This window comes from Marmota monax, unplaced genomic scaffold, assembly GCF_021218885.2.
Source record: "Marmota monax isolate L192 unplaced genomic scaffold, Marmota_monax_Labrador192_F-V1.1 WCK01_AAM20220418_F8-fsc00012, whole genome shotgun sequence".
Classification (NCBI taxonomy): Eukaryota; Metazoa; Chordata; class Mammalia; order Rodentia; family Sciuridae; genus Marmota; species Marmota monax.
Window position 1 is genome coordinate 15,737,241 of NW_026695227.1, and position 24,453 is coordinate 15,761,693.

General features: G+C 31.8%; 1 protein-coding gene across 2 annotated transcripts in view; it reads left to right on the top strand.

Annotated features, from left to right (window-relative positions):
* Positions 1-24,453, top strand: part of Ccdc91 (coiled-coil domain containing 91) — a 347,370-nt gene that overhangs the window by 225,397 nt on the left and 97,520 nt on the right. For both annotated transcript variants that reach the window (XM_058576297.1, XM_046436020.2), the window contains 3 exons: positions 5,409-5,501; positions 5,595-5,663; positions 7,488-7,664. In XM_058576297.1, the coding sequence (XP_058432280.1) occupies positions 5,409-5,501; positions 5,595-5,663; positions 7,488-7,664 (339 nt within the window). The remainder of the gene's footprint in view (positions 1-5,408; positions 5,502-5,594; positions 5,664-7,487; positions 7,665-24,453) is intronic.

Genomic DNA, 24,453 nt, shown 5'->3' on the forward strand with positions numbered 1-24,453 from the left:
TCATCTACTTTCTGTATAATGTAAAATACAGTAGTACTAATGAAAAATTATCCAGTGGTAGTAACATAAAGCTACAGTGTATAAAATGCAGAGAACAAAATAGTATCTTACAGGTTATTAACTTTGGAGAAAACCATAATTATAAATAGCAAAGTCAAGATATACTTGGTTATATTTGTGTAGAAATAGTTTGTAAAATGTTTTCATATGTATAATTTAATTTAACTCTCCTGTGAGAAAAGTCTATGTTATTAGGAACTCTACAAATAAAGAATTTATCATTAGAAACTCCAGATATCCTTTGTATAGAATCTGAAGTCCTCTAGGAATTAGTATATATAAGCAAGGTCTGGAGTTAAATGTAATGGTCTGTAAAGTTTATTGCAATAGGTTATAATAACTACTGTAGGCCGGGTGTGGTGGTGCATGCCTGTAATCCCAGTGGCTCAGGAGGAAGAGACAGGAGGATTGTGATTTCAAAGCCAGCCTCAGCAAAAGTGAGGTGCTAAGCAACTCAGTGAGACCCTATCTCTAAATAAAATACAAAATAGGACTGGGGATGTGCCTAAGTGGTTGAGTGTCCCTGAGTTCAATCCCAGGTAAAAATAAAAAAATAACTACTGTAAGTGTAGAGAACATGTAAGATTTAAAAAATCTGTTGGAATCTCTTCTTTGTTTATAAATGTTTTGATGTCTCTATTAAGAACAGAGACAATCCTGTAGTTTGGTGTCTTGAATAAGATTTTTAAAAATTATCCTTATGAATTTTATGATGTTGCCTTTGCTTTGAATTTCTGCTCTAAGGTATGCAACAGTTAATTTTTAAAACATCCCTACCTTAGTCAGCTAGTAAGGTGGAATAGTATCAACCCTTCCTCAGCCACCCCAAGGAAACCATTTCAGGGGTGATGGAATGCCCAGATATTTAAAGAGCTTCATATTGACATGGAAGGTAAGAGAAATAAGGGCAATTTCCAGATATGGTTTATATGTTAGATAGAATAAAGGGATTGAAAAGCTTTTTGGCCACGCTCTATCTTGATACTTTATAATTTCTAACTTATTGTGATTAAATAACCCAAATAAGCTCTGCCCCAGAAAGGAAAGGCATTGCTACTTCTGGCAGAAGTCAGACAACAGACAGACTTCAAACCATACACTTTTTCCTGCAGTCCCTTACAAAGGCTGCAAAAGCACTCTAATGATTTCCCTTTTTGTGCAGATACTACAAGAGTTGTTGCTATAGTATCAGAAAATACCATAGCATTTTAAAAGATGCATCACACCCTTAGTCATTAGAGATATACAATTAAAAACCATGAGATACTATTTCCTACCCACTATTATAGTTATAAAAGCTATGAAAGACAACAGTCACACTGTAAACAAAAAATACATTGTAATCCTAATTTTTATGGATATAAAATAAAAATTTGAAAAGTTTCAAGATAGAGGTTTCAAGACAGAATGCCCAAACTGCTGCTTTTCTTTGATTGACATTGGTCTGTACTATAAAAGTTAATGTATTATATGTTAGGGAGAGATACTTTGATACTTGTTTTTCTATACAAAAAAAAATATATTTTTTTTGCAAAAGTATATGAACATTCCTTCTGAGGCATTTTATTTTCAGTAGAAAATAATATTTTCCTTCATATGCACAACACTTATTTTCATGAGTGAACTTAATTGTCATAATTGTGTAAACTATCCAACGGGAAGTCTAGTTAACATTTTTGAGTGACAGATACATCACTTACATTACTTAGTTTAATTTTCATGATACCATGAAGTTGGCATTACTAGCATTACATTAAAAAAAAAGTAAACAAAACTGGAGACTTAGAAAAATTAACTTGTACTGTTGGGAAGTAAAAAACTGGTGAGTGAACTCCACACAACAGTCAGTTGGTCTCAATGCCTATGATAAATCTGATAGAGTATGCTGCCTCTTAAGAGATATATCTCCAGAATACAAATTAAACTGAAGAATACATTTATTCACTTACAGAAATGTATAAGACAGAGTTTATAATTGTGGCTTGGATATTAATCTCTGTTTTTTTCCACAGAATATTCTCTTTCTCTGAATGTATGATCTTTGTAAACAAGTCAACTTGTTTGTTAACTGCTGAATAAATTACTTATTGCTATGTATTTCTTGACATTATAGTGGGTGAAACTCAGCTATCTAAATGTCTTACATTCTTACTTTCCAAAAAGTAAATCTGTCAAGAACGAATGATTCCTCATTCCCTTCTAGGTTTGTAGTTTTAAACAGTCTCTGTTACTGTATCTTGACCTGGGAGAGGGAGTGGGAAATAGAGTTGAGGCACTCACCATAATCTCAATATAACTACAGGGTTTTTTGAAAAGTTTTTTTTTCCTATAAATTTTAAGGCTAGATAAGTAGTATGATTATATGACTAATCCAAAAAGTCAATGATACAATTCATGGTGATGGAGTAGAGATCTGAGAGTCCTCAGATTTCTAGAGAATCCCATGCTCTTTGTATTCAGCTCTTCCTGAGTCTGAGTTACAACTTAACCATTTCTTAGTCCTTTGAACCAAAGCAGTTGACGTAGCTGTAACTTAATTTTAAAATTGATAATAAGTAATAACACATTTCTAAGTTATTGTGAACATTCACTAATAACATTTGTAAAGTTCCTTACATTGTACCTAGATATAATATCCCCACAAAATATTAAAATCTTCTAAAAACTGATTTTTAAATCTAGATGAATATGATATCCACTCTTCTAATCCACCCTTTATCCCCTCCTCCCATGCGTAAAAAGAGAGGAAGAATGAGAAAGACCAGAACTTATATCTTAGTTTAATAGTACTCTAAAAAGAATAAAGGCACATATGTTATTATAACCAAATGGAAGTGAAGTGTTACCTAACATACTACTTATATCATGCAGCTTTTAGTTACTATAGGTAATAACTATGAAGTACTGGAGCTAATTTTAGCTACTAAATAATTACCTCTTCTGGTAACATGTAAATAGAATATGAGTATTGTTGAAATGATTCATTAAAAATCTGGCAAGTTACCCAAATATAGCAGGTTTTTTGGAAGGGTTTTGTGGTACTACTTCGTGTAAAGCACTATTTAACAGTGCCTTGTGTTTAAAATAATGAATGAGAAAAGCCACTAACCTAATTGTATTTTTTCCCCAAGCAGATCCATTAATTCATTTCAGGCATATTTTAAGTAGAATGTTTGTTTCAAACGATAATTTCGGGTTTGTTTTTGTGCAAGCAGGCTTGAATGCTGTCCTCTATATAGCATAGTGTCAGAATTAAGAATTGTCATTCAAAATGAATTTTATAAAAATTGTCATTTTAGCTAATGTATCCTCTTTGTATTTAGTTCTTGTTGGATGACTGAGGAAACTTGGCCCACTTGTAATTAATTACTTAATGACTGCATTAATGTGCCTTGCTGTCATAATAGATTTTTTTATTTTAAGGAAAAATTAATTTCAGAGTTATTTTTGATGAAGGCTTCATTCTGTGTCTTGATTCAGTGATTTAACTTTTTTGTTTTAATTAGTTATATATGACAGAATCATTTAAGCACTTTGATATATCATACATAGATGGGCTATAATTTCTCACTTTTCTGATTATACATGTTGTAGAATCATATTGGTCATGCAGTATATATATGTATATAGATAGATAGATAGATAGATAGTTTGTTTCATTCTAATAACCTTCCTATCCCTATGTCCCCTTTCCTTTCCTCCCTTCACTCTCCTCTACCTAATCTAAGGTAACTCTGTTCTTCCCTAGTGCCCCTCCCATTGTGAATTAGCATCCACATTTTTATTTGTTCTATTTGTTATATTATCCCCTCTATAAACCTAAATTGACTATTATTAATTTCATGAGATTCATATTTTTCATATTAAGTTTAATTATTTTCCTGATATATCTGTTCATTTTCTCATGTGTGTGTTTAAGATAGATTAAGTATTATTTGTGGTCCTATGAAATTTTTTGTGCATATAGACCTACTTAGAATACAAAATTAAAGTCTCAGGTATTATTACTTATACAGAATACTCATTTGTTTTTCAGCTGCATTTTACAAATTCACATGGTAGTAATTTCTCAGAATCATGTCATGATTTGTATCACAGTTTTAGATTTGCTTTTTAAGGAAAAACCACATCTTTCATGTGATTTTTATTACTCTTGAAAACTTAAATGAAAAGTAACATTACAATTAAAAACAAGAAAAACAGACTATCTTAAATAGACATGGACTATTTATTCACTGTTAAAAAGTGCTTTAAATGTTTCAAACCAAAACAACTTTGAAAGACATAAATCTGTTTTAAAATGTGGAATATCAAAATGAGTTTATGTTTAAGGGGTGTTTTGATGTTTCTACCTACAAAATCTGAAAAAAATATTTGCTGCATTAACTTATTGAGAAATATAAGTGAATAGCAATATTTAGTTTTGTATTTATATCAGAGCATTGATTCAGAACAGTATATGGCTTATCTTTATTCGAGATATTGAAGGCTTTAAGTCTAATTTTCTTAGAAAGCTGTATTCAGACTCCAAGCACTTAGTCCGTGATAACTGCCCAATAGTTCTATGCTTTTTTTTTTAGTATATTATAATAAAAGTAGATACTTGGGCTGCACGCGGTTGCTCACGCCTGTAAATCCCAACAGGTTTTCAGGCCGAAGCAGGAGGATCACAAATTCAAAGCCAACCTCAGCAGTGGTGAGGCACTAAGCAACTCAGTGAGATTCTGTCTGTAAATAAAATACACAAAAGGCTGGGGATGTGGCTCCGTGGTTAAGTGCCCTTGAGTTCAATCCCTGCACTTCCACCCCGCAAATGTTGACATCATATTGTTGAGATGACTTCATAGATTAATTTTGTGAAACTGGTTAAATCTTGGGACAAGAACTATTAATAAATCTTTCAGTCTTCTCCACAGTGCTTTACTAGAAATAAATAATATAGCATAATAGTTGCTCATTACGCAAACAGTTTTTCTCAGTTACAATCTGATCACTTTTGTTGCTACAAGATAATAATCATTTTAGGGAAATATTCTTCCAAATTTAATTTTGGAAAAAGATATTTTATCACTTTCTGATTAACTTTCTAATTTAGAGTATTTTTTCCTAAATTAGATTACTGAACTTGTTTACCGAACTTGGGGGCTAAAAAATATATTTAGGCTGATTGCAGAAAGGTGAATTCACTGTCTTGGGTTCCTCCACCTCCATTTTAAGCATATTTCCACTTGTTTCCTCTAGTAACTACTTCAGTGCTTCTGGGCAAATAAATTTTATCAGCTGTTTTTCTTCTTGATATATTATCTGTATCAGAGTCACAATCATAATTCAGTTATTTTTCCTTTTAGCATCAGAGGCTCCTTGAAATGCTAGATACAGAGAAAGATCTGTTTAAAGAAAAAATAAAGGAAGCTTTGATTCAGCAATCTCAAGAACAGAAGGTAATATTTTAAGTGTGCTCAGAGTATGGAAAGAATGTATTTTATTACTTCAAATAATTCATTTAGGTTCTTTCTCACTATCATCATTTACAGGAAATACTAGAAAAATGTTTGGAGGAAGAAAGGCAAAAAAATAAAGAGGCATTGGTGTCTGCTGCAAAGGTATTTTCATCTGTAATAATGGGTTTCTTTTCTCTATAAATAAGTGGAGTTGAAAGCTATTCATTAATTCTTTAAGTCTACTTATTATAATGTTTCATTCAAAAAATGTTTCTTTCCTCTTAAACTTGGGATATGACTTTTTACATTTTTGTTAAATTCATATTACATAAGATCCTGATGGCACCAAAATGCTTTTAAATATATGTTGTTAATTACATATTAAAATGAACATATATGTTAGAACACTAATATCCACCTGGTAGGATACAGAGCATGTATCGGTGTTTGTGTGGGTTAATATACATGTATATTAATATTAATATTAATATACATGTATATTAATATACATGTATATTAACAAATGTGTTTATAATACTAACTTTGAAGTTTTGGATTTTAAATTAAATTTAGTTAATAGATACTGAATGACTCTTACGTGCATGTGCATACTACTATGCCAAGGTTGCAAATCTAAAGATGACTGATTTTGTCATAAAGAATTTTAACCCATTAAGAAAAAATATATTACTTATATGCTAATAAGGCAAGGAGGAATTAATTAAACTACGGGGAACATGTAGATGGTATGTTCATGTCATAGAAGTTTTTAAACAATAAATTACTTTTGAAATGTCCCTTTAAAGGGTGGCTAGCATCCTGAACTGAGTTTTGATTTCATAAATATGGAAGACATGTTGAATTTTTTTTAGCACAAGTATGACATTAATTTGGGGAAAATTTGGGAAAGCACAAGCTTGAAGTAGGGAGGGAATTAATGGAGTACATCTAAAGTCAGGGTTAGAGAGAGTGTTAAAAATAGACTAATAGTAGATTGGAAATTAAGGAAATAGACTAATTCTAGAAAGAGAAGATAAAATCAACATACGTTTGGTGTGGATAACAAAGAAGACCAGGTTCTAAACTCCCAGAGCATGGATTAGAGAACAAAATAGAAAGCTCTAACTTTGAAATGGACTGTGAAGTAGTGAAAATTAAAATTAAAATCTGGAAAATTTGAATCTGTTTTCCAGTACTTCAAGACTTTTATGATTAGATAGATAGTATTAACAAATGTTATTTTCCTGTTATATATAAAGAAATGTGTCGATCAATATTTTTTAAATAACACATTTGAAAGTCATGTGTTGATAAAGAATTCATTCAAAGTATAAGAAAGAATTGTAATATAACAGTATGAAAAAATTCTGGTATGAAATAATCGAGAACATCTATAGTTACCTAAACTAACTAAATATTTCTCCCTCTGGCTTTTTAACCATCTATTTTTACAAGACTGAATTTTCCTTATGTACTTTAACCAAAACCTATCATTACAGATTTAATACAGAAGGAAGGTAGGAGAATCTAGCAGTCTTCTACTAAGTCAGATATTAAAAAGATTAAAGAAGTTTACAAACAACATTCTTCTCACTTTTTAAATTTTGGAAACAGTAGTTTTTAATTTTAAATGAATTTCAATATCTATATCTATATATATCTAGATATATAGATATATCTCCAGCATAAACAAAACCTCTTGATACACTCAATAACTTTTCAGTTATTGAGTAAAGGAGTTTTAAGACCAGTTTGAAATCTGCTACTCTAAACAAAGGCTTGACTTCTTTGAAATATACAAATGCCTGGGAAATAAGTAGGGATTTTAATAAGTAGGAATAAAAAACAACAATATGATTTTATGTAACTGTTTAATAAGAATAAAAATAGCAAGTGAGAATTAAACTGTATAAGATCAAATTATGTTTTGGGTTAACCAGGTCAGTCATGGAAATATTTTTGTTTTGGTCATTATTTGTTTGGAAGCTTGAGAAAGAAGCAGTGAAGGAGATAGTTATGAAAGCAGTAGAAGAAGAACGAAAAAATTTGGAAAAAGCCCATGCTGAAGAAAGGGAATTATGGAAGACAGAACATGCAAAAGATCAAGAAAAAGTATCCCAGGCAATTCAAACAGCTATACAAGAACAAAGAAAAATAAGTCAGGTTAGTAAAATAAACTTTTTGAAAACATTTTTTTTTCTTATTTTTCTCTAAATAAAGTAGCCTTACTATTATTTTGTCTTACTTGAAATTACCTTAGTAGACTCAGCAGTGTTTAGGTTTTTTTTATATTAATGTTTAAAACTAGTAATTTTTAATATTTTAATGTTCCTTTTCTTTCTTCTATTAAACATTTTGTAATGTATTTTATCTTTTACTCTATTTTCACAAGTCGGATCTACCTTTACATTGCAACTATAGTAAAATTCTAAGATTTTTTATTTTTGTTCTTTCTTTTTTTCCTCTCACACACATAATCAATACAAAGTAATATATTTATATAGAAACCAGTTTGATTCAAATAATTTATAAGTCTAATTGTACATCTATGTACCTTTAATTGTTAACAATAATTAATAAAACCTCAAAAATATACTCTGTGTCTCATAAAGGACATACACAGATACAAGCATGTCCTATATACAAAGTAACATTTTAGCCGTTGTGTGAACAAGTAAAAACCTGACCTAAATTTCATTTTCCATAATTGAATTTGTATGGTTCTATTTTACCTCCATTTAGTCTTGTCTTTGTGTGGGCAGAGATACTTGAACAAATCATCCCTTAAGCAAATATATAAAAGCAAATGATAACTTTCATGGATGCCTTACTTTTGTAGCATTAAATTGTTATAAATGTATAAATATGTTGTTATAAATGTAACCAAAGTGCTTACCCTTTCAAAACAATCAACCTAATAAATTTTTTAAGACTAGTCTTCATGAAGCCCTAAAAATTTCATGTTTCCAATATCCAGGACTATGTTAGTTTTTTTTTTTTTTTTTTTTTCTTTTAAGGATGCCAGTTAAATTCATTCTTAAGAACACATGCTTACCCTATCTGTAGTTCTGTAGGTTATATTTATAGTGAGATAACAATAGTGTAATCACAGATCTTTTTGTTTGTTTATTTTTCATTAAACTAATAATTACCTTCTGATTCTTACTGTAACTTCTTATTAGTATCAACGAATATATATTGAGTATCCAATTGTTCATCTTTTCAGTTTGAAATTTCATGCCAGCAAGGGAAAGATTATTGTTTATTTTTCCTTATTTGGTAGAGTTTATCTAAAATATATATTTTGGACTATAGTTCACTTCTTCAACCTCACATAGTGTAGGCCATTGTTCACCATGAAATTGAGCAAGAGGGCATGAGTGAATCAGCACATATTCATCATTCAAATAAAAATACATGTGTAAAGAGCATACTTCTCCTTTGGTTCGTCAGCAGTCTGCAAGACAAACTGTAATATATATAATAAACTTTAAAATCTGTCCCATGTAGTTTCAGAGTATTGTGAAGATAATCCAAGCATGTTACAATACATTGTGTTTATTTTCTTAGAAATGCTTGAAGGTTTTGCTAGAGATATGTGTGTGTGTGTGTGTGTGTGTGTGTGTTTTGTATTTGTGTTTAATTGCCATGTAGCTAAAAGAATTGCACAGGAAATATCTATCAGAAAGAACAGTGTTGTTGGGGGGCTAAGCTATAGCTCAGTGGTAGAGCACTTGCCTAGCATGTGTGAGGCACTGGGTTTGATCCTTAGCACCACATAAAAATGAAACAAATAAAATAAAAGCATGCTGTCCATCTACAACTACAAAAAAATTAATAAAAATAAAGAATTATTGTTAAAAAAGAAAGAACAATATTGTAACTTTAAGGTTTTCAAAAGTAAAGTGGTATATCAAATGCAGTCAAAGTCATCTGTAAATAGAGTCTTATTTTCATATGATTTTACTACAACCAAACAACTGTCATTCCAATAGCCCTTTAAAACTTCATGGTCCTGTCCTAGGAAATTGACAAATAAATAAATTCCTTTTTTTCTTGGGAGCCAGCTGAACCTCAAATCTGTTCTATTTGAACCAACAGGATAATCAAGTAAGTGGCTGTGGTCAAATTTATTCTTTGCTGTTCTACATAATTGAAATGATTACCTGCTGCATTCCAGGCACAGTTCTTATTTCTGTTATGGACAAAGAAATTTTCAAGATTACCATCTTGTAAAGAAGATGGATAGGAAACTAATAAATGTATAATATAATGCCAAGCGACTATTAGTGTCCTGAAAATAAAGCTGTATAAGTAGCTAGAGAGTGAGGGTAGTCAGGTGAGAGCTCTTTATGGAGCCAGCATTTAAACTGAGACCCGCATAGGTTGAAGAATTCACCTTGTGGATGGCTAGGGAAAGAGTGTGTCAGGCAGGAGGAAAGTTTTCAAGGCACAGCAAAGCTTCAGAGGCAGAAAGATATTTGGTGTAATTAAAACTGTATAGTATTGTTTTGGGTATATATAGTCAAAAGGACTAATGAACCAGGATAGAATTCAGAAATTATGCAACTTTTCTATAAGTTCTGTAAGATTCTGATAGTCTTTGAAAGAAAACTCTAAGCAGGACTGCTGGAATGGTGAAATTAGAACCTCCACAAATTAGCTTTTTCATAAAGGTAGTGAAAACACTAGCAAAATTTTTCAATATAAACTTTTTTAGCACTCTGGATACTAACCAAAGACTTTTAACAATCCAAGCATTTATTCAAGACAAATGATTAAATTGTATTAAGAACAGTCAACCTTGTGAAGTTTTTTTTTTTAATTTTTTTATTGTTGGTTGTTCAAAACATTACAAATTTCTTGATATATCATATTTCACACTTTGAAGTTTTAACTTGCTCTATTCCCATCCTCCTCTCCCCAGCTGCAAAAAAGCTTGAAAATCTTATAACTAGACAGCCACACTGTAGGGCAAGCCCAAAGTGGATATAGTTAGGCTTCCTTGATGAGACTTCAAGTGGGCTGTGATTTTAGTATGTAGCCAAGGTCCTGAACACCCTGATTTGGCGTATGTATTTGTCCTCATAAACATTCGCTGTGAGCATGCACCCACTTAAGTAATCTGTTGGCAATGTGCCTTCTCCGTCTGAACTGCATATAAAAATGGCCAATGATAATGGAGGAGGAGGCTAAATGGAAGTGGCTGGGGCAGAAATTAAGCTAATGCTACAGGCTAGGGGTTGCTGCCACCTCTAAATAACAAATATCTACTATCCCAACTGTGTCTTGCATCTTCTTCAAGCTGCTGGGATACTGAATCTGTTTTCCTGGGTCTGAGCCTCCACCTGACACACACTGTGAAAACCCATGATATAGAAGCCACTGAAGGAGTAAGATAAAATTTGAAACTAAACAGGAGGCATGTCCCTAGATATTTGTTACTATTTGACCTGATAGCTTCCTGCCAAGTCCTGACTTTCAGGGCTTTCAGATAAACAAACTGTTTATCTTCTCAGCTGCCTTGGACTGAAATATTAGTTGGGGCAAACAAGAGAATGGCAATAAACAAACAAACAAGAAGAAAATGTTTACCTTAGTTGGTTTTAAAAAGCTCTGACTTTGGGGGCTGGGCCTGTAAGTCAGTGGTTTTGCATTTGCTACCATGCACAAGGCCTGAATTCAGTCCTCAGCACCGCCAAAAAAAAAAAAAAAAGTAACAAAACAAAACCTCTGACTTTTTAAGTTACTCCTGGAGTTCTTAAAGGTCACATACCTGCCCTAAGAAGACCTGAAAAGACTCTAATCTCTAGCTGACCTTGAATTGTACACAAGCAGAAAAGTGAAGGCTATGGTAGAATTGTAAACTGGCAGCTTTGATATTGCGTCCCACACCTGAGCCCCTTGAAAAAGGGTGGAAGACTTTTCAATTCAAGGTATTTAAGGAAATCTCTGTCCAATCATTAGAAGACTACTAAATAACTCCTGTAAGAGACTTCAGAAGCTGTATGTGACAGTACATACAGATTTAGTCTAACAAAGTTACTACATTAAATGTTCCTACAAATAGCAACAATAATCATATTTAAAAGCAGCAACAACAATTTTGGAGGGATTTCTCATGTTGCTACTTATTACATTATTTTAAATGTCCAGTTCCTATAAAAAGAAAAAGAACTATTAGATTTAAAAATCAGGAAAATATGATCCATACATAGGATAAAGAAATGTAGCAAAGTTAAAACTACTTAGGTATTGGACTTAATAGACAAAGTCTTTAAATGTGCCATTAGAATTCTATTCAAAGAACTAAAGAAAACCATGCCTCTAGATTTATAATATCTCATATATTTTGAGTATTGTAGGCTCATTGAAATTAGCATCAGAATTTTTTGAAGGACTGCTTCATTAATTTTTAAAAAGAGTGTTCATTTTGCTGTAAATGCAAGGGGGAATACATAGGTGCACATTTACTTCTTATCCTACTGTTACCTGTGAGTACATACCATTTTGTTGGGGAAATAAATTCTCTGTTTTGTGCTCTCCACATTTATAGTTCTCTTACAGCCTATTCAATTCATGTACTTATTTTATTCACTAATTTGCATACTCATCTGAGAGTTGCAAGTTTCTCATCCATATTTATACACAGGAGACCCTAGTATAGGGTCTTCAGGAGGTAATTTTGCTGTGTATTTTTTGTAATATAAAATCATCAGCAGATAAATCCTATTAAAATTCCTCAGCAGGTGTTATTATATCTACAACTTATTGTGATTCATTACTTCTGGAAAGTTTGATTCTACTATATTTTCATACATTAGCTCTTCCTGGGCCACCAATTATTTATTTATATACATATATTTTCACTGTTTTCTCTAAGATACTTAATAATTTAAGAATTATTAATCATTTATTAATTTAAAATTGATTTTTCTGTCATGCTTATGGCTAATGTCTTCTACTTTCCAACTTATTAATTCACTCTCTAGTTTGCTTTTTAAATCTATTTATTGTATTCTTAATTTTAGTTAATTAAACTTCTAGATAATTTTCTGTCTCATTTTTTAAATTTTTTGTTTTTAATCAAATATGTTACTTTGTTTTCTTCCACTGCTTAATGTCAGAATAGGCAAATGTCATCAAGGTAAATAGACTTTGAATGGCTGGGTGCTATAATCTGAGTATTTGTGTCCTCTCAGAGTTAATGTGTTTCGATCCTAATTCTCTTTTATGGAAGGTGATTAGGTTATGAGGCTTCTGTGTTCATGAATGGGATGTCCTTTTAAGGGACTTAAGAGAGCTAGGAGAACCCTTATACTGTGTGAGGCCACAGTGAGAATACACCAGGTATGAGAACATTGAAAACCCCACTAGACATCAAATTTGCTGGCCCTTTACCACTGATGTCCTAGTCTCTAAAACTATCAAAAATAAGTTTCAATTGCTTACAAGATTCTCAATGCTTGCTTAAGGTATTTTACTACAGTAGCCCAAAAAAAAGACACTGAATTTACTTTCTTGTTTTGTTCCCCTGATCTCAAATCAATATATTTTTGTACAAAATAAAATTCTTAATTATATTAAAACATTTTTAATTTCATTTTTGTTTTAGTTACTTTCTGTAGTTTCCCAAGCAAGGCTGTTTGTGTTAATTATATAATAAACCAGTACTAGAAGTCTTACCATTACCATTGCGTAGAACAAAGCTAGGTATTCCAATTTATCATAACACAAAAGAGAAAGAAATGTAAAATGAGATGGATGGGATAGTGTTTTGAATTATTTTGTTGTTATCAAATTTTTACTGCATTATTTCTTGTTGAAAAGTGCATTTGTTTGGGATTTCAACTTTGGAAAGGTAGTGTTAAGGACTTACTGTGACTTGTGTAAATGAAATTGCTGGCATCTTAAACCATCTCATATCTAGCATGTTTCAGGTTTTGTTCATAGTTAGAACCATGACATTTGGAACATGGTATATCTTCCACTTAACAAATTGAAAGATTTTTTTTTTTTTTGATAAACATTGTTTATGAAGCTACAGTGCTCAAGTATGAAATTACAAGACAGCCAAACTTTCTTCTTTTTCCTTATATATTCAAGGCATGTATTTGATTTGATGTTTATATGCTATGTAATGAAGTTATCACAATCAAATTATTGAACATATACATCAGTATCTGTGCTGTATGTTCAGTTCCCTAGAATCTGATCATCTTCTAACTGAAAGCTTGTAACTTTAATTAACATATTTGCATTTCTGCCACCCCAGCCCTCAGCAACCACTATTCTGTTATTTTTGTTAGTTTGATTTTTTTTAAATTCCATGTAGAAGTGAGATCATACAATATTTTTCTTTGTGTCTGTCTTATTTCACTTAGCATAATGTTCTTCATGTTCTCATAAGTGGCAGAAACTCCTTTTTTATTGCTAAATAAAAGTATTGGGTAGATGGGATGAGGTATTTCCTTCATTTATTCATCCATTCGTGAACACTAATATTGGTTCCATATCTTGTCTATTATGAACAGTGCTGCAGTGAACAGGAGGTACATATATCTAAGATACTAATTTCCTTTGATTATATACCCAGAAAAATGGAGCTTTGGGATCATATGGTAGCTGGATTTATTTATTTATTTGTTTGTTTGTTTATTTATTTCTTTCTTGAGGAACTTTCTTGCTGATTTCCATAGTGGCTGAACAAATTTACATTCCCACCTACAGTGCACAAACATTCCCTTTTATCTACTTCCTTGCGTATACTTATCATTTGTCTTAAAGTAGTCAGCCTATTAGATATGAGTTGGTATCTCATTGGACTTTGAATTTACATTTTTTCTGATGGTTGGTGAAGTTGTATACATTTTCATATACCTGTTGGATGTTTGTATGTTGTCTTTGAAAATTGTGTATTCAACTTTTTTGCCCATTTTCTCCTTGTTTTTTAAAATTTTTTTTATTGTTATTGTTTTGTTTTGCTATTGAGTTGTATGAATTCCTTATCACCTATTTTTGGCATTAGTCCCTTATCATATTTATGATTTTCAAATACTTAAACATTTTTCTCTCATTGCCTTTTCTTCTTCATTGCTTTCTTTTACTATTATTATTATTATTATTATTATTGTTATTATTATTATTATTATTATTATTCCCTTTCTTCTGTAGAAGCTATTTTTGTTGGATATACTGCTATTGTCTGTTTTTCTTTTGTTGTCTTTAGTGTTGCATTCAAGAAATTATTGTCAAATTGAATGTCATGAATTTTTTCCCTCATGTTTTCTTCTAGGATTCCAGTTTTTTTCTTTCATTTAAATATTTAATTCATTTTGAATTTATATTTTTATATGATGTCAGACAAAATTCCAGTTTTATTCTTTTGCATATGAACCCAACACCATTTGTTGACATAGGGAAGTGAGACTCTTCTTTCCCCATGTGAATTTTTAGCATCATTGTGGACGTTGACAGTATATGCGTGCGTGGTCTTATTTCTGGGCTCTCTTTCCCATTTCATTGGCATTTCTTTATGCAGCACCATGTTGTTTAATTACTGTAGCTGTATAATGTGTTTTTAAGTCAGGCTTTGTCCTTAAGACGTATTATTATTATTATTATTATTATTATTATTATTATTCGTTCTTTCTGGTTTCATATGAATTTAAGATTGTTTTTTCTACTTATGTAAAAAAGAAAAATACCATTAGGATTTTTATGAGGACTGCCTTTAATCTTTAGATTACTTTGAATAATATGGACATTGTAATAATATCAAGTCTTCCAATCCTAAAACGCAGGATGTCTTTCCAGTTATTTCTGTCTTTCATTTCTTTCACAAATGTTTTGTAGTTTTCAGTGTACAGGCTTTTGCCACCTTAGTTATTTCTAAGTATTGTATTCTTTTTCACACTATTGGAAATGGAATTGTTTTCTTGATTTCCTTTATGCAGAGCTTCTTGTTTGTGTATATAAACATCAATGATTTTTAATGTTAAGTTTGTATCCTGTGAGCACTTAATTCATTTATAGTTCTAACAAGTTTTGGAGGTGGAAACTTCAGAAATAAGATCATGTTATCAGCAAACAAATATCATCTTGCTTCTTTTGATTTGGATTCCTTTTATTCTTTCTCTTGCCTAAATTCTCTGGCTAGGATTTATAGTACATTTTCTTCATCTACTGAGATGATCATATGATTTTTATATTGATTCTTTTAATGTGGTTTATCACATAAAATGATTTTCATATGTTGGACCATCCTTGTATCCCAGGGCTAAATCCCACTTGGTCGTGGTGTGTGATTTTTTTTTTTTTTTAATGTGCTGTTGAATTCCATTTCCTAGTATTTGTTGAGGACATTTTCATCTGTATTCATAAGGATGTTGGCAAGTAATATACTTCTTTTTTGATATCTTTGTCTGACATTGGTGTCAGGATAATGTGGAATAGAAGAAGTAATTTGGGGAATATTTCTTACTTTAAATGCTTAAATTCACCATTGACAACATCTGTTCTTGGGCTTCTCTATACTGGGAACTTTTTGACTAATTGTTTGTTTTCTTTACTGTTATATATCTGTTTAGATGTTATATTTCTTGATTATTTTATTATGATGTTATATTTCTTGATTATGTTATTTCTTGATTCAATATGGGTAAGTTTATGTTTCCAGAAATTTATCCATTTCTTCTAGGTTATTCAGTATATTTGCATATAATTTTTTCTTTCTTTTCTGTTTTTCCCTCACTCCCTGCCAGTGGCATCAGTTGTAATGCCCCTCTTTTATTTCTGATTTTATTCATTTGAATCTTCCTTTCTTAGGGTAGCTAAAATTTTGTCATTTCATGCTTATTATCAGGAACACAACTTTTAGTTTCATTATTCATATTGTTCTGCTATTCCCTATTTTTTCTGTTCTAATCATTATTTTTTTCCTTCTGGTAACTTTAAGCTTAGTTCTTTTTCTAGTGTAGATATTTGCTCATTTGAAATTTAGTTGTTTTTTTTTTTTAAGAATTTCTTTTTCAGTTGTAGATGGACACAATACCTTTATTTTGTTTATTTATTTTTGTGCGGTGCTGAGGATCAAACCCAGTGCCTAACACATGCTAGGTGAGAGGTCTACCACTGAGCCACAACCCCAGCCCTTTGAGATTTAGTTTTTAATGTTGACCTTTATCGCTGTAAACTTATCTCTTAGTACTGCTTTAACTGTATCCCATGGTTCTTGGTATATTATGTTTTTGTTTGTATCAAGCTATTTTCTGATTTCCCTTTCGATTTCTTCTTTAACTGATTGGTTACTTAGGAATAGGTAGTTTAATTTTTCCACATATTTGTGAATTTTTCATTTCTCTTTCTGATATATAGGTTCATTTCCATTGTGCTAAGGCAAGATGGATATTATAATATCAATCTTAAGTTTATTAATCCTTGTTTGGTGACCTAACATATTCCATGTGTACTTCAGAAGATTGTGGATTTTTCTGCTGTTATTCAAAACATGGGTTCTGCAGCTGCTGTTTGGAATATTCTTTATATGACTTTTCATTCCATTTGTTTGTATTGTTCACATTTGCTATTTCCTTATTGATGTTCTTCTCTGGATATTCTGTCCATTGTCGGAAGTGGTACTTGAAGTCTCTTACTTTATTGTTGTCTATTTCTCCCTTCATTTCTATCAATGTTTGTTTCACATGTTTGGGTGCTCTGCTTTTGGGACATATATAACTTATGATTAGTGCACATTCCTGGCACATTGGCATTTACATTATTTAATGGCCATATTTGTATATTATAACTATTTTGAACCTAATTTGTGTGCTATAAGCATGGCCATCTCTGTTCTCTTTTGGTTACCTTTGCATGGTATTTTTGTTTTCATCCCTTCACTTTCAGTTTGTGTGTGTTTTTAAAATTACAAAGACTATCTTTGGATCTTGTTTTTTTATCCATTCAGCCACTCAATCTTTTGACTGTGGAGTTTAGTATCTTTGCATTTAAAATAATTACTGAGGGAGAAGAACTTACTATCACCTTTTTCTTTTCTTTTTTTGTAATATCTTTATTTATTTTTACATGGTGCTGAGTACGGAACTCAGTGCCTCACACATGTGAGGCAAGGGCTCTACTACTGAGCTACAGCCCCATCCCTACTATCACCTTCTTATTAAGCATTTGTAGCTGTCTTATAGTTCTATTATGCCTCTTTTCCTCTTCTGTTTTCTTTGCAATTCATTACATTTTTATATTAATCTGTTTTGATGTCTCTATTTTCTTTTGTAGGTATTTTCTTTGTGATCACCATGATACTTATATGAAGTATCTTGATAGTCTATGTTAAATGGATAATAACTTCGAAATTCTACTTTTATTTCTTCTCACACAAATGCTTATGTGATTGATGTCACAGTTTACAACCCTTTATATTCTCTAACATATTTAATAGTCATTTATTTTTATAGTTTTAAAAATATTCTTTCACCTTGGGTACTAGAATTAAAAGTGATTTACCTACTGCTATTATAGTATTTTAGCATCCTCTGTCTGTTCTCCTAGCTCGTTTAGCATGCTTATAATGATTGTTGTTTTTTTTTGTTGTTGTTGTTGTTGTTGTTTTTTTTTTTTTGTGTGTGTGTGTGTGTGTGTTTTTTGCTTATAGTGCTGGAGTTGAACCCAGGTCCTCTTGCATATTGGGCAAGCACATTACTACTAAACTACATCCTCAGCCAGTGATGACTATTTTGAATTTTGTCAATTATCTCTACTTCATTAGGGTTATTTTCAGGAGAGTTATCATGTTCCTTTGTTTTGGACATCATTCCTTGTTTGTTTATTTTTCTTGACTTTTTGGGTTGGAAAAGCCTCATCAGTCAGCCTGATCAGAGATTCTGGTGGCCACTGCAAACTTTGTGCTAATCCAAACTGCCATGTTTGTTTCAGTCAGCTTCCATCTGTCTGTAATATGTTGGGTTAGTGCTTTGGACAGGTAAGACAGAAGCCAGACCCCCAGGCAGCCTCTGGGAAAGTTGAAACTTTGGACATGTAGTTCAACTTTTTCTTTCTCTAGTGAGAAGCTATGACCAGAGGTTTTCTGCTACTTCAGCACTAAGCAGAGGTAGAGGCTGTGCCAGCTGCCTGCATTCTAATTTCAACCCTGTTTGTTCTCACTGACCCTCAATCATTTAGACTATGACAGGTCCTGTCATTGCTCTGAGCCAGGTGAGACAGAAGCCAGTCCCCAGGTAGTTCCCAGAAAGATTTCTTGGACATATAGTCCATGTCTCTCTCCACAAGAGAGTTGAGACTGGGACTTTCCTTCCAGTTGTATGGTACAGTATCAAGAGTAGTGATTATGGTAATAATTGGGTCTCAACTTGATGAACCAGCTTTGTTGTGGCTGATTTTCTGCTCCCTTAAGGTGAAGGAACTTCTCGGCTTGTGTCTGAATTTCTCACAACAGATATTGTTGTTGGAATATTGTGTTCATGCAGACACACAGGATTCAGGAGTTTCCTAGTCTACCTGTTGCTAACATTATCTGATGTGGCATGTTAATATTTTTCTAAATGCCCAAGGCATAGGAAAATTAAATTAATAAATTCACTTATTAAAATTCAATAAATATCCTTAATGAGTACATTTTCTGGAAGATGCTTCCTGAGAATTATATTAATTCCTTATTTTCACATAAATTTGTAGGTATTACATCATTAATTAATCTAAAATTCACTAGGAGAAATGAATTGGCAAAAGCGATGAATTTTTCTTGTTTGTAAAAATCCCCCAAGATTAATTAATTATCCTAAATTAGTTATGTTGTAGGACTAGAAATATAGACTACAAATAAACTTTTCCCCTTTTCTGGTTGAGATAGGAGTTTGAAATACTACTTTTTTATTCTTTTCATACCCTGGAGAATTTTAACATGATTTTTATATTTATAATTAATGTCCTTGTTATTTCTTTTGGGAAATCTCCTCAAATATTTAGTGTTACAAAAATTTAATATTCAGTGCTATATGACAAAAAATGATAAAAAACAATATAATAATAAAGAAAACATAAAAAACAAGAAAACAATAATAGTTATTCATGTTCAAGTTTTATTTGACTGACTTTATTATAAACAAATATACTAGGCTATCATAGCAACAACAACAAAATAGGGATATTTTTATGGAATACTTTTCTTAGCTACATCTATAGAAAATAGTTAGATAGTGCTGATGGTAGCATTCATTGAAATGGTAATAAATATGACAATCTGTATATCATTAATTCAATTCTAAGTAAGTGCCAAGCACTTTACATGTCTAATCTCACTTAATTCACAACCACCTTTATTAGGTATCCCCATATTTTTAGATAAAGAAACTAAAACTTATATTTTGTAACTTGTTGTAGACCACATGATTCCTTAGAGGTGGCAACAGGCAGGATTCAAATATAGGCAGCCTAGTTCCAGAGGCCTTGCTCTTTGCTCAATGTTCTCATCTTAGTATAAAGTACAAATTTATCTCATTGATCATATAATTTGACTTTTAAATCATCTAGGAAATTAATAGATAGTTTAATAAACACATCAATAAGGTATTGTTTTCATTCATTCATTCATTCTGCAGCATTTATTCAGTATCTACCAAATGTTAGTACTTCTAAAAGATTTTGGCATATTGCACTGAACAAGGTAGACAAGTTCCTAGGCCTTTATGGAGCATACATTCAATTTTAAAAACTGCTGTAATAAGATAATTCCATATAGTGATACAGGCTATGAAGAAAAAATGGGGGTTATGTGTTTGCCTGAGTAGAGTGGCAGGGGTTTTTTATTAGATCAGAAATTTAGGAAATAAGTCAATAAGCCACATTAATAAAATATTCTTACATGCTATATAAGTTCATTTATATATAATTCTAGAAATGATAAAAATTATATAAGAGGAAAAACAAATCAGTATTTTCCATAGGGCAGAGGAACTTTTTGAGGGCTATGATAATGTTTAATAACTTTATTGTGCCACTGGTTTTATTTGAAAAAAATTTAAGAATTTATGCATTTCACTTGTAAAATTTATCATATGTTAGTAGTTTCTTAATAAAGTAGATTAAAAATGACTTCTAGAATAAATTACTGGATAGATTGTAATTTCAGTCTCTGACTTCATTCAGAATGGTGAGGAAGGATTGAGTTTCATTGGGATAAAAATTTCATTTGTTTTATTAAATTTGGAATACTATTCACAACCCTAGAGGAAATGTTGAATTAAGTAGTTAGAAATATGGGTCTAGAGTTCAGGTTGAGTCATCAAGACTACAGATAAAACTTTGGAATTAATAAGTACAGATGTGTTATTTGAAAACAAATATAGAAATATTTTCTGGATAGAGCTCTATATGACACTCTTCTGGAATATGTCCATTTTCTACCTAGAAAGAATATGGCTACTTCAGCTTAACTTGTAATAACAGAAAGAGTATCACATCTACATTGTTGTATTTACAAGGAAATAATAAGATTGTTAATGTTAATGATGGGATTTTTTGTTGTCATTGCTGTTGGGTTTTGGATAGAGGACTGGAGATTTAATCCAGGTACATCCTCCCACTGATTTATACCCCTATCCCCTTTAAATTTTTATTTTGATACAGCCTCACTAAGTTGCCCAAACTAGTTTTAAATTTATGATCATCTTCCCTCAGCCTCCTGAGTTGCTGGAATAACAGGCATGTGCCACCATGCCCAGCAGCAGGTGCTTTTGAAAACACTTTCTTATCCATGGTGGGTGGCCAGAGCTTCATCCACACTTTCTAGGATGCTCAGGATCATGTGTGAGTAGCAGCTTCTGCACTTCTGCTTAGCTTTTGCGTATTTGCAGAATCCAGTGCAAATTCCATGCTCTGGTTCTCTGGCAGCCAGTAGGGAATACCTAGAGTCTGAAGAGTCACTCCTGAGGGGCCTACAAACTACTTGAGCACTGACTGAGGGATTTTTTTTAAAGCCTGAAAGCCCTTTTTTAATTCTAAAGTTTAATTCACTTCACTCAAATGAGTTTTTAAACAATCTGAAAATAAAACATAATTAATAATAATTAATGTCCTTCTTTGACCACTAAGTCACAGTAGGCATGAGAAAAGGATAGAATTGGCAAACTCAAAATGATCATTATAAACATAACTAAAAATATGAAAGAGGGATAAAACAGCTTCTAGTTTATAATTTACCTCTGTGTTTTCTGTGTGCTAATACTGGCATTAACTGAGGAGATAAATGTTAAACTGTGACCAAAAAAACTCACAAAAACACAATGCCTAAGGATTATGGTATTATTTCTCAGAACTTATTTAAGAGACTTTTTTTTGGAGGGGAGCATTCTTTGCTCATACATGAAGTATAAACCATGGTGTTGATTGTGTATTAGTATTTTTTTTCCCAAAACACAAATACGATTTTATGACTCTGAAGTACTCATTTTCATATTAAGTTAATTCAGTGTCCCTTGAAAATTTCTGTTAAAGAAAAATACATTTTTTATTGACACCACAATCTGAAAAAAAAAAAAAAAGCATAGTCATTAATTTTGCTGTTCTAGCAAAGTCCTGTAAAAGGACTCCAGTGCATACGGACACTCAAACTATGTCTGACGATGGAAGCCCTTCATAATAGTCTATAACCACAGCCACTATAATTTGGGGTTATGTTTTCCCCAAAAGCCACAGACATTACAATCAGTGGTTAAATTTTCTTTAAGAAATTTAGTATTGCCACCTGACCCTGAAAAAAGGAAATAGCATTTCTAGTTTAGCTTAGTAGGCCAAATAGTTTCACAATTCTGAAAGTTTTCTGAATTAACTTCTTTAATTTTGATTTGTTTGTTTTGAAGTTTTTATTTACCACCATTTGATGGTAATCTTGTTTATAATAGGAAATCTTTTTTTTTTCTTTGTTTGGTACTAGGGATTGAACCCAGGAGCACTTTACCACTGAGCTACATCCCCCAGCCTTTTTTATTTTTTTAATTTTGAGATACAGTTTCACTAAATTGCTGAAGCTGATCTTGAACTTTCAATTCTCTTGCCTCAATCTCCCTAAGTCACTAGGATTATGTGGATGCTAATACACAATGGGCAGGCCAGGGGGATAGAAGTTCATTGGATTAGACAAAGGGGAATGACGGGAAGGGAAGGAGGAAGGGAACAGGAAAGACAGTAGAATGAATCGTGCGTAGCTTTCTTATATTCATATATGAATACACAACTCCACATCATGTGCAACCACAAGATGGGATCCTATTTAGAATAAGTATGTGTGTGTGTGTGTGTGTGTGTGTATATATATATATTTAGAATAAGTATACTCCATGAATGTATAAAATGCACTCTACTGCTCTACTGTCATGTATATCTAAAAAACAAATAATTTTAAAAAGTTTGCATTGGGTGAAAATTGAAGAAAGTATTATAGAATATAATCTCTATTGTCCTTTCTAAACTAAGCATCTTTGTTTCTATTTTTCTGAAATTACAGGTACTTGGCAATCTGCTACTCCACAGATTTTTACCCAATTATTACCATTCAAAAAAAATCTGATTTTTATAATTGTAGAAAACTCTCAGAAATTACTATAAAATCCTTTAAGATATATTTCAAATATGTGCATTGCTGTTTAATTCTGCTTTCTTTATTGTATGTTTTTGTTAAATCACAGAATCTTCAGCTGTTTTACAAGAGTTTATAATTCAGCATAAATTAATTTAACTTACTTAGCACAATCCTTAGAACAGCAAGTGTTGCTTTCTCACTAGGTTGGCCACTGCTATTGTTGTTTGATCATTACTATTATTAATATTACCACCTTAATCACTTCTGTAGTTTTAACACCTAGCATTATGCAGTGCATACTAAGCTGCAGGTAAATTGATGGTTATTGGTGATTACATCATGTGTTTTTCAAACTGTGCATCAAGAAACCATAGATGTTGCAATGAACTCAAAAGCTATAAGATATTTTAAATATTAGAAAGTGGGCTAGGCATGAGGCTCACTGGTAGAGCATTTTCCTAGCATGTAGAAGACCTTGTGCTTGATCCCAGAAAAAATAAAAAACAATACAAATTGGAGGGCAACACAGCAATACTTGACAATTATTGAAACCAGGTAAAGTACCAGCTTGTCAGTATCAATTTGCATTATGTTCCTTTCTCTTTGTTTATATTATGAAGTTAGATTTGTGAGGATTCTGAGATATAAAGTAAAACAAAGCAAAAAGTACCTTGTAAAAATCTATATGAAACAGGACATGAGACAGGTATTATTCTAACTTATTCCAAAGTTGAAGAAGTTGTGTGATGCCTAGTATGTACAAAATTCTCATGAGTAACTGCAGTTAAGGATAAATTTAAAATATTTTTCCATCGAGTTTTGCATATTTTAATGGATGTTGAATTATGATCTAAGTAATTAATAAATAGAATAATTAGGCATTTCTTTTGTCCTAATAGGAGCCTAATATTAGCCATAACAGCTAATACATAACCATTGTATTAGCTGTTCTGGCGGAAGCAAGAAATGTAAGATATGGTCCCTACTCTCAAGTAGATTTTCTTTGAACTGGGGAGAAAAATTCACACAATCATTGTATTAGTCAGCTTTCTGTTGCTATAATAAAATACCTGAGTTAATCAGCTTATAAAGAGAAAAAGGTTATATGGGAGGTTATGGGAGGTTACAGTCCATAATCTGGTGAACACAGTGCCCTTAGGCCTCTAGTGGGGTACAGCTTAGCATGGCAAAATCATGTTGCAGAGCAGAACAACTCTATTCATAGCCAAGAAATGAAAGAGAAAAGGAAGAGGCCAAAGTCATGACCCCTAGTTATGTAAAGACCTCTCACTAGGACCCACCTGTTAAATGTTCCACCACCTCCAAGAGTGCCACATGTGTACT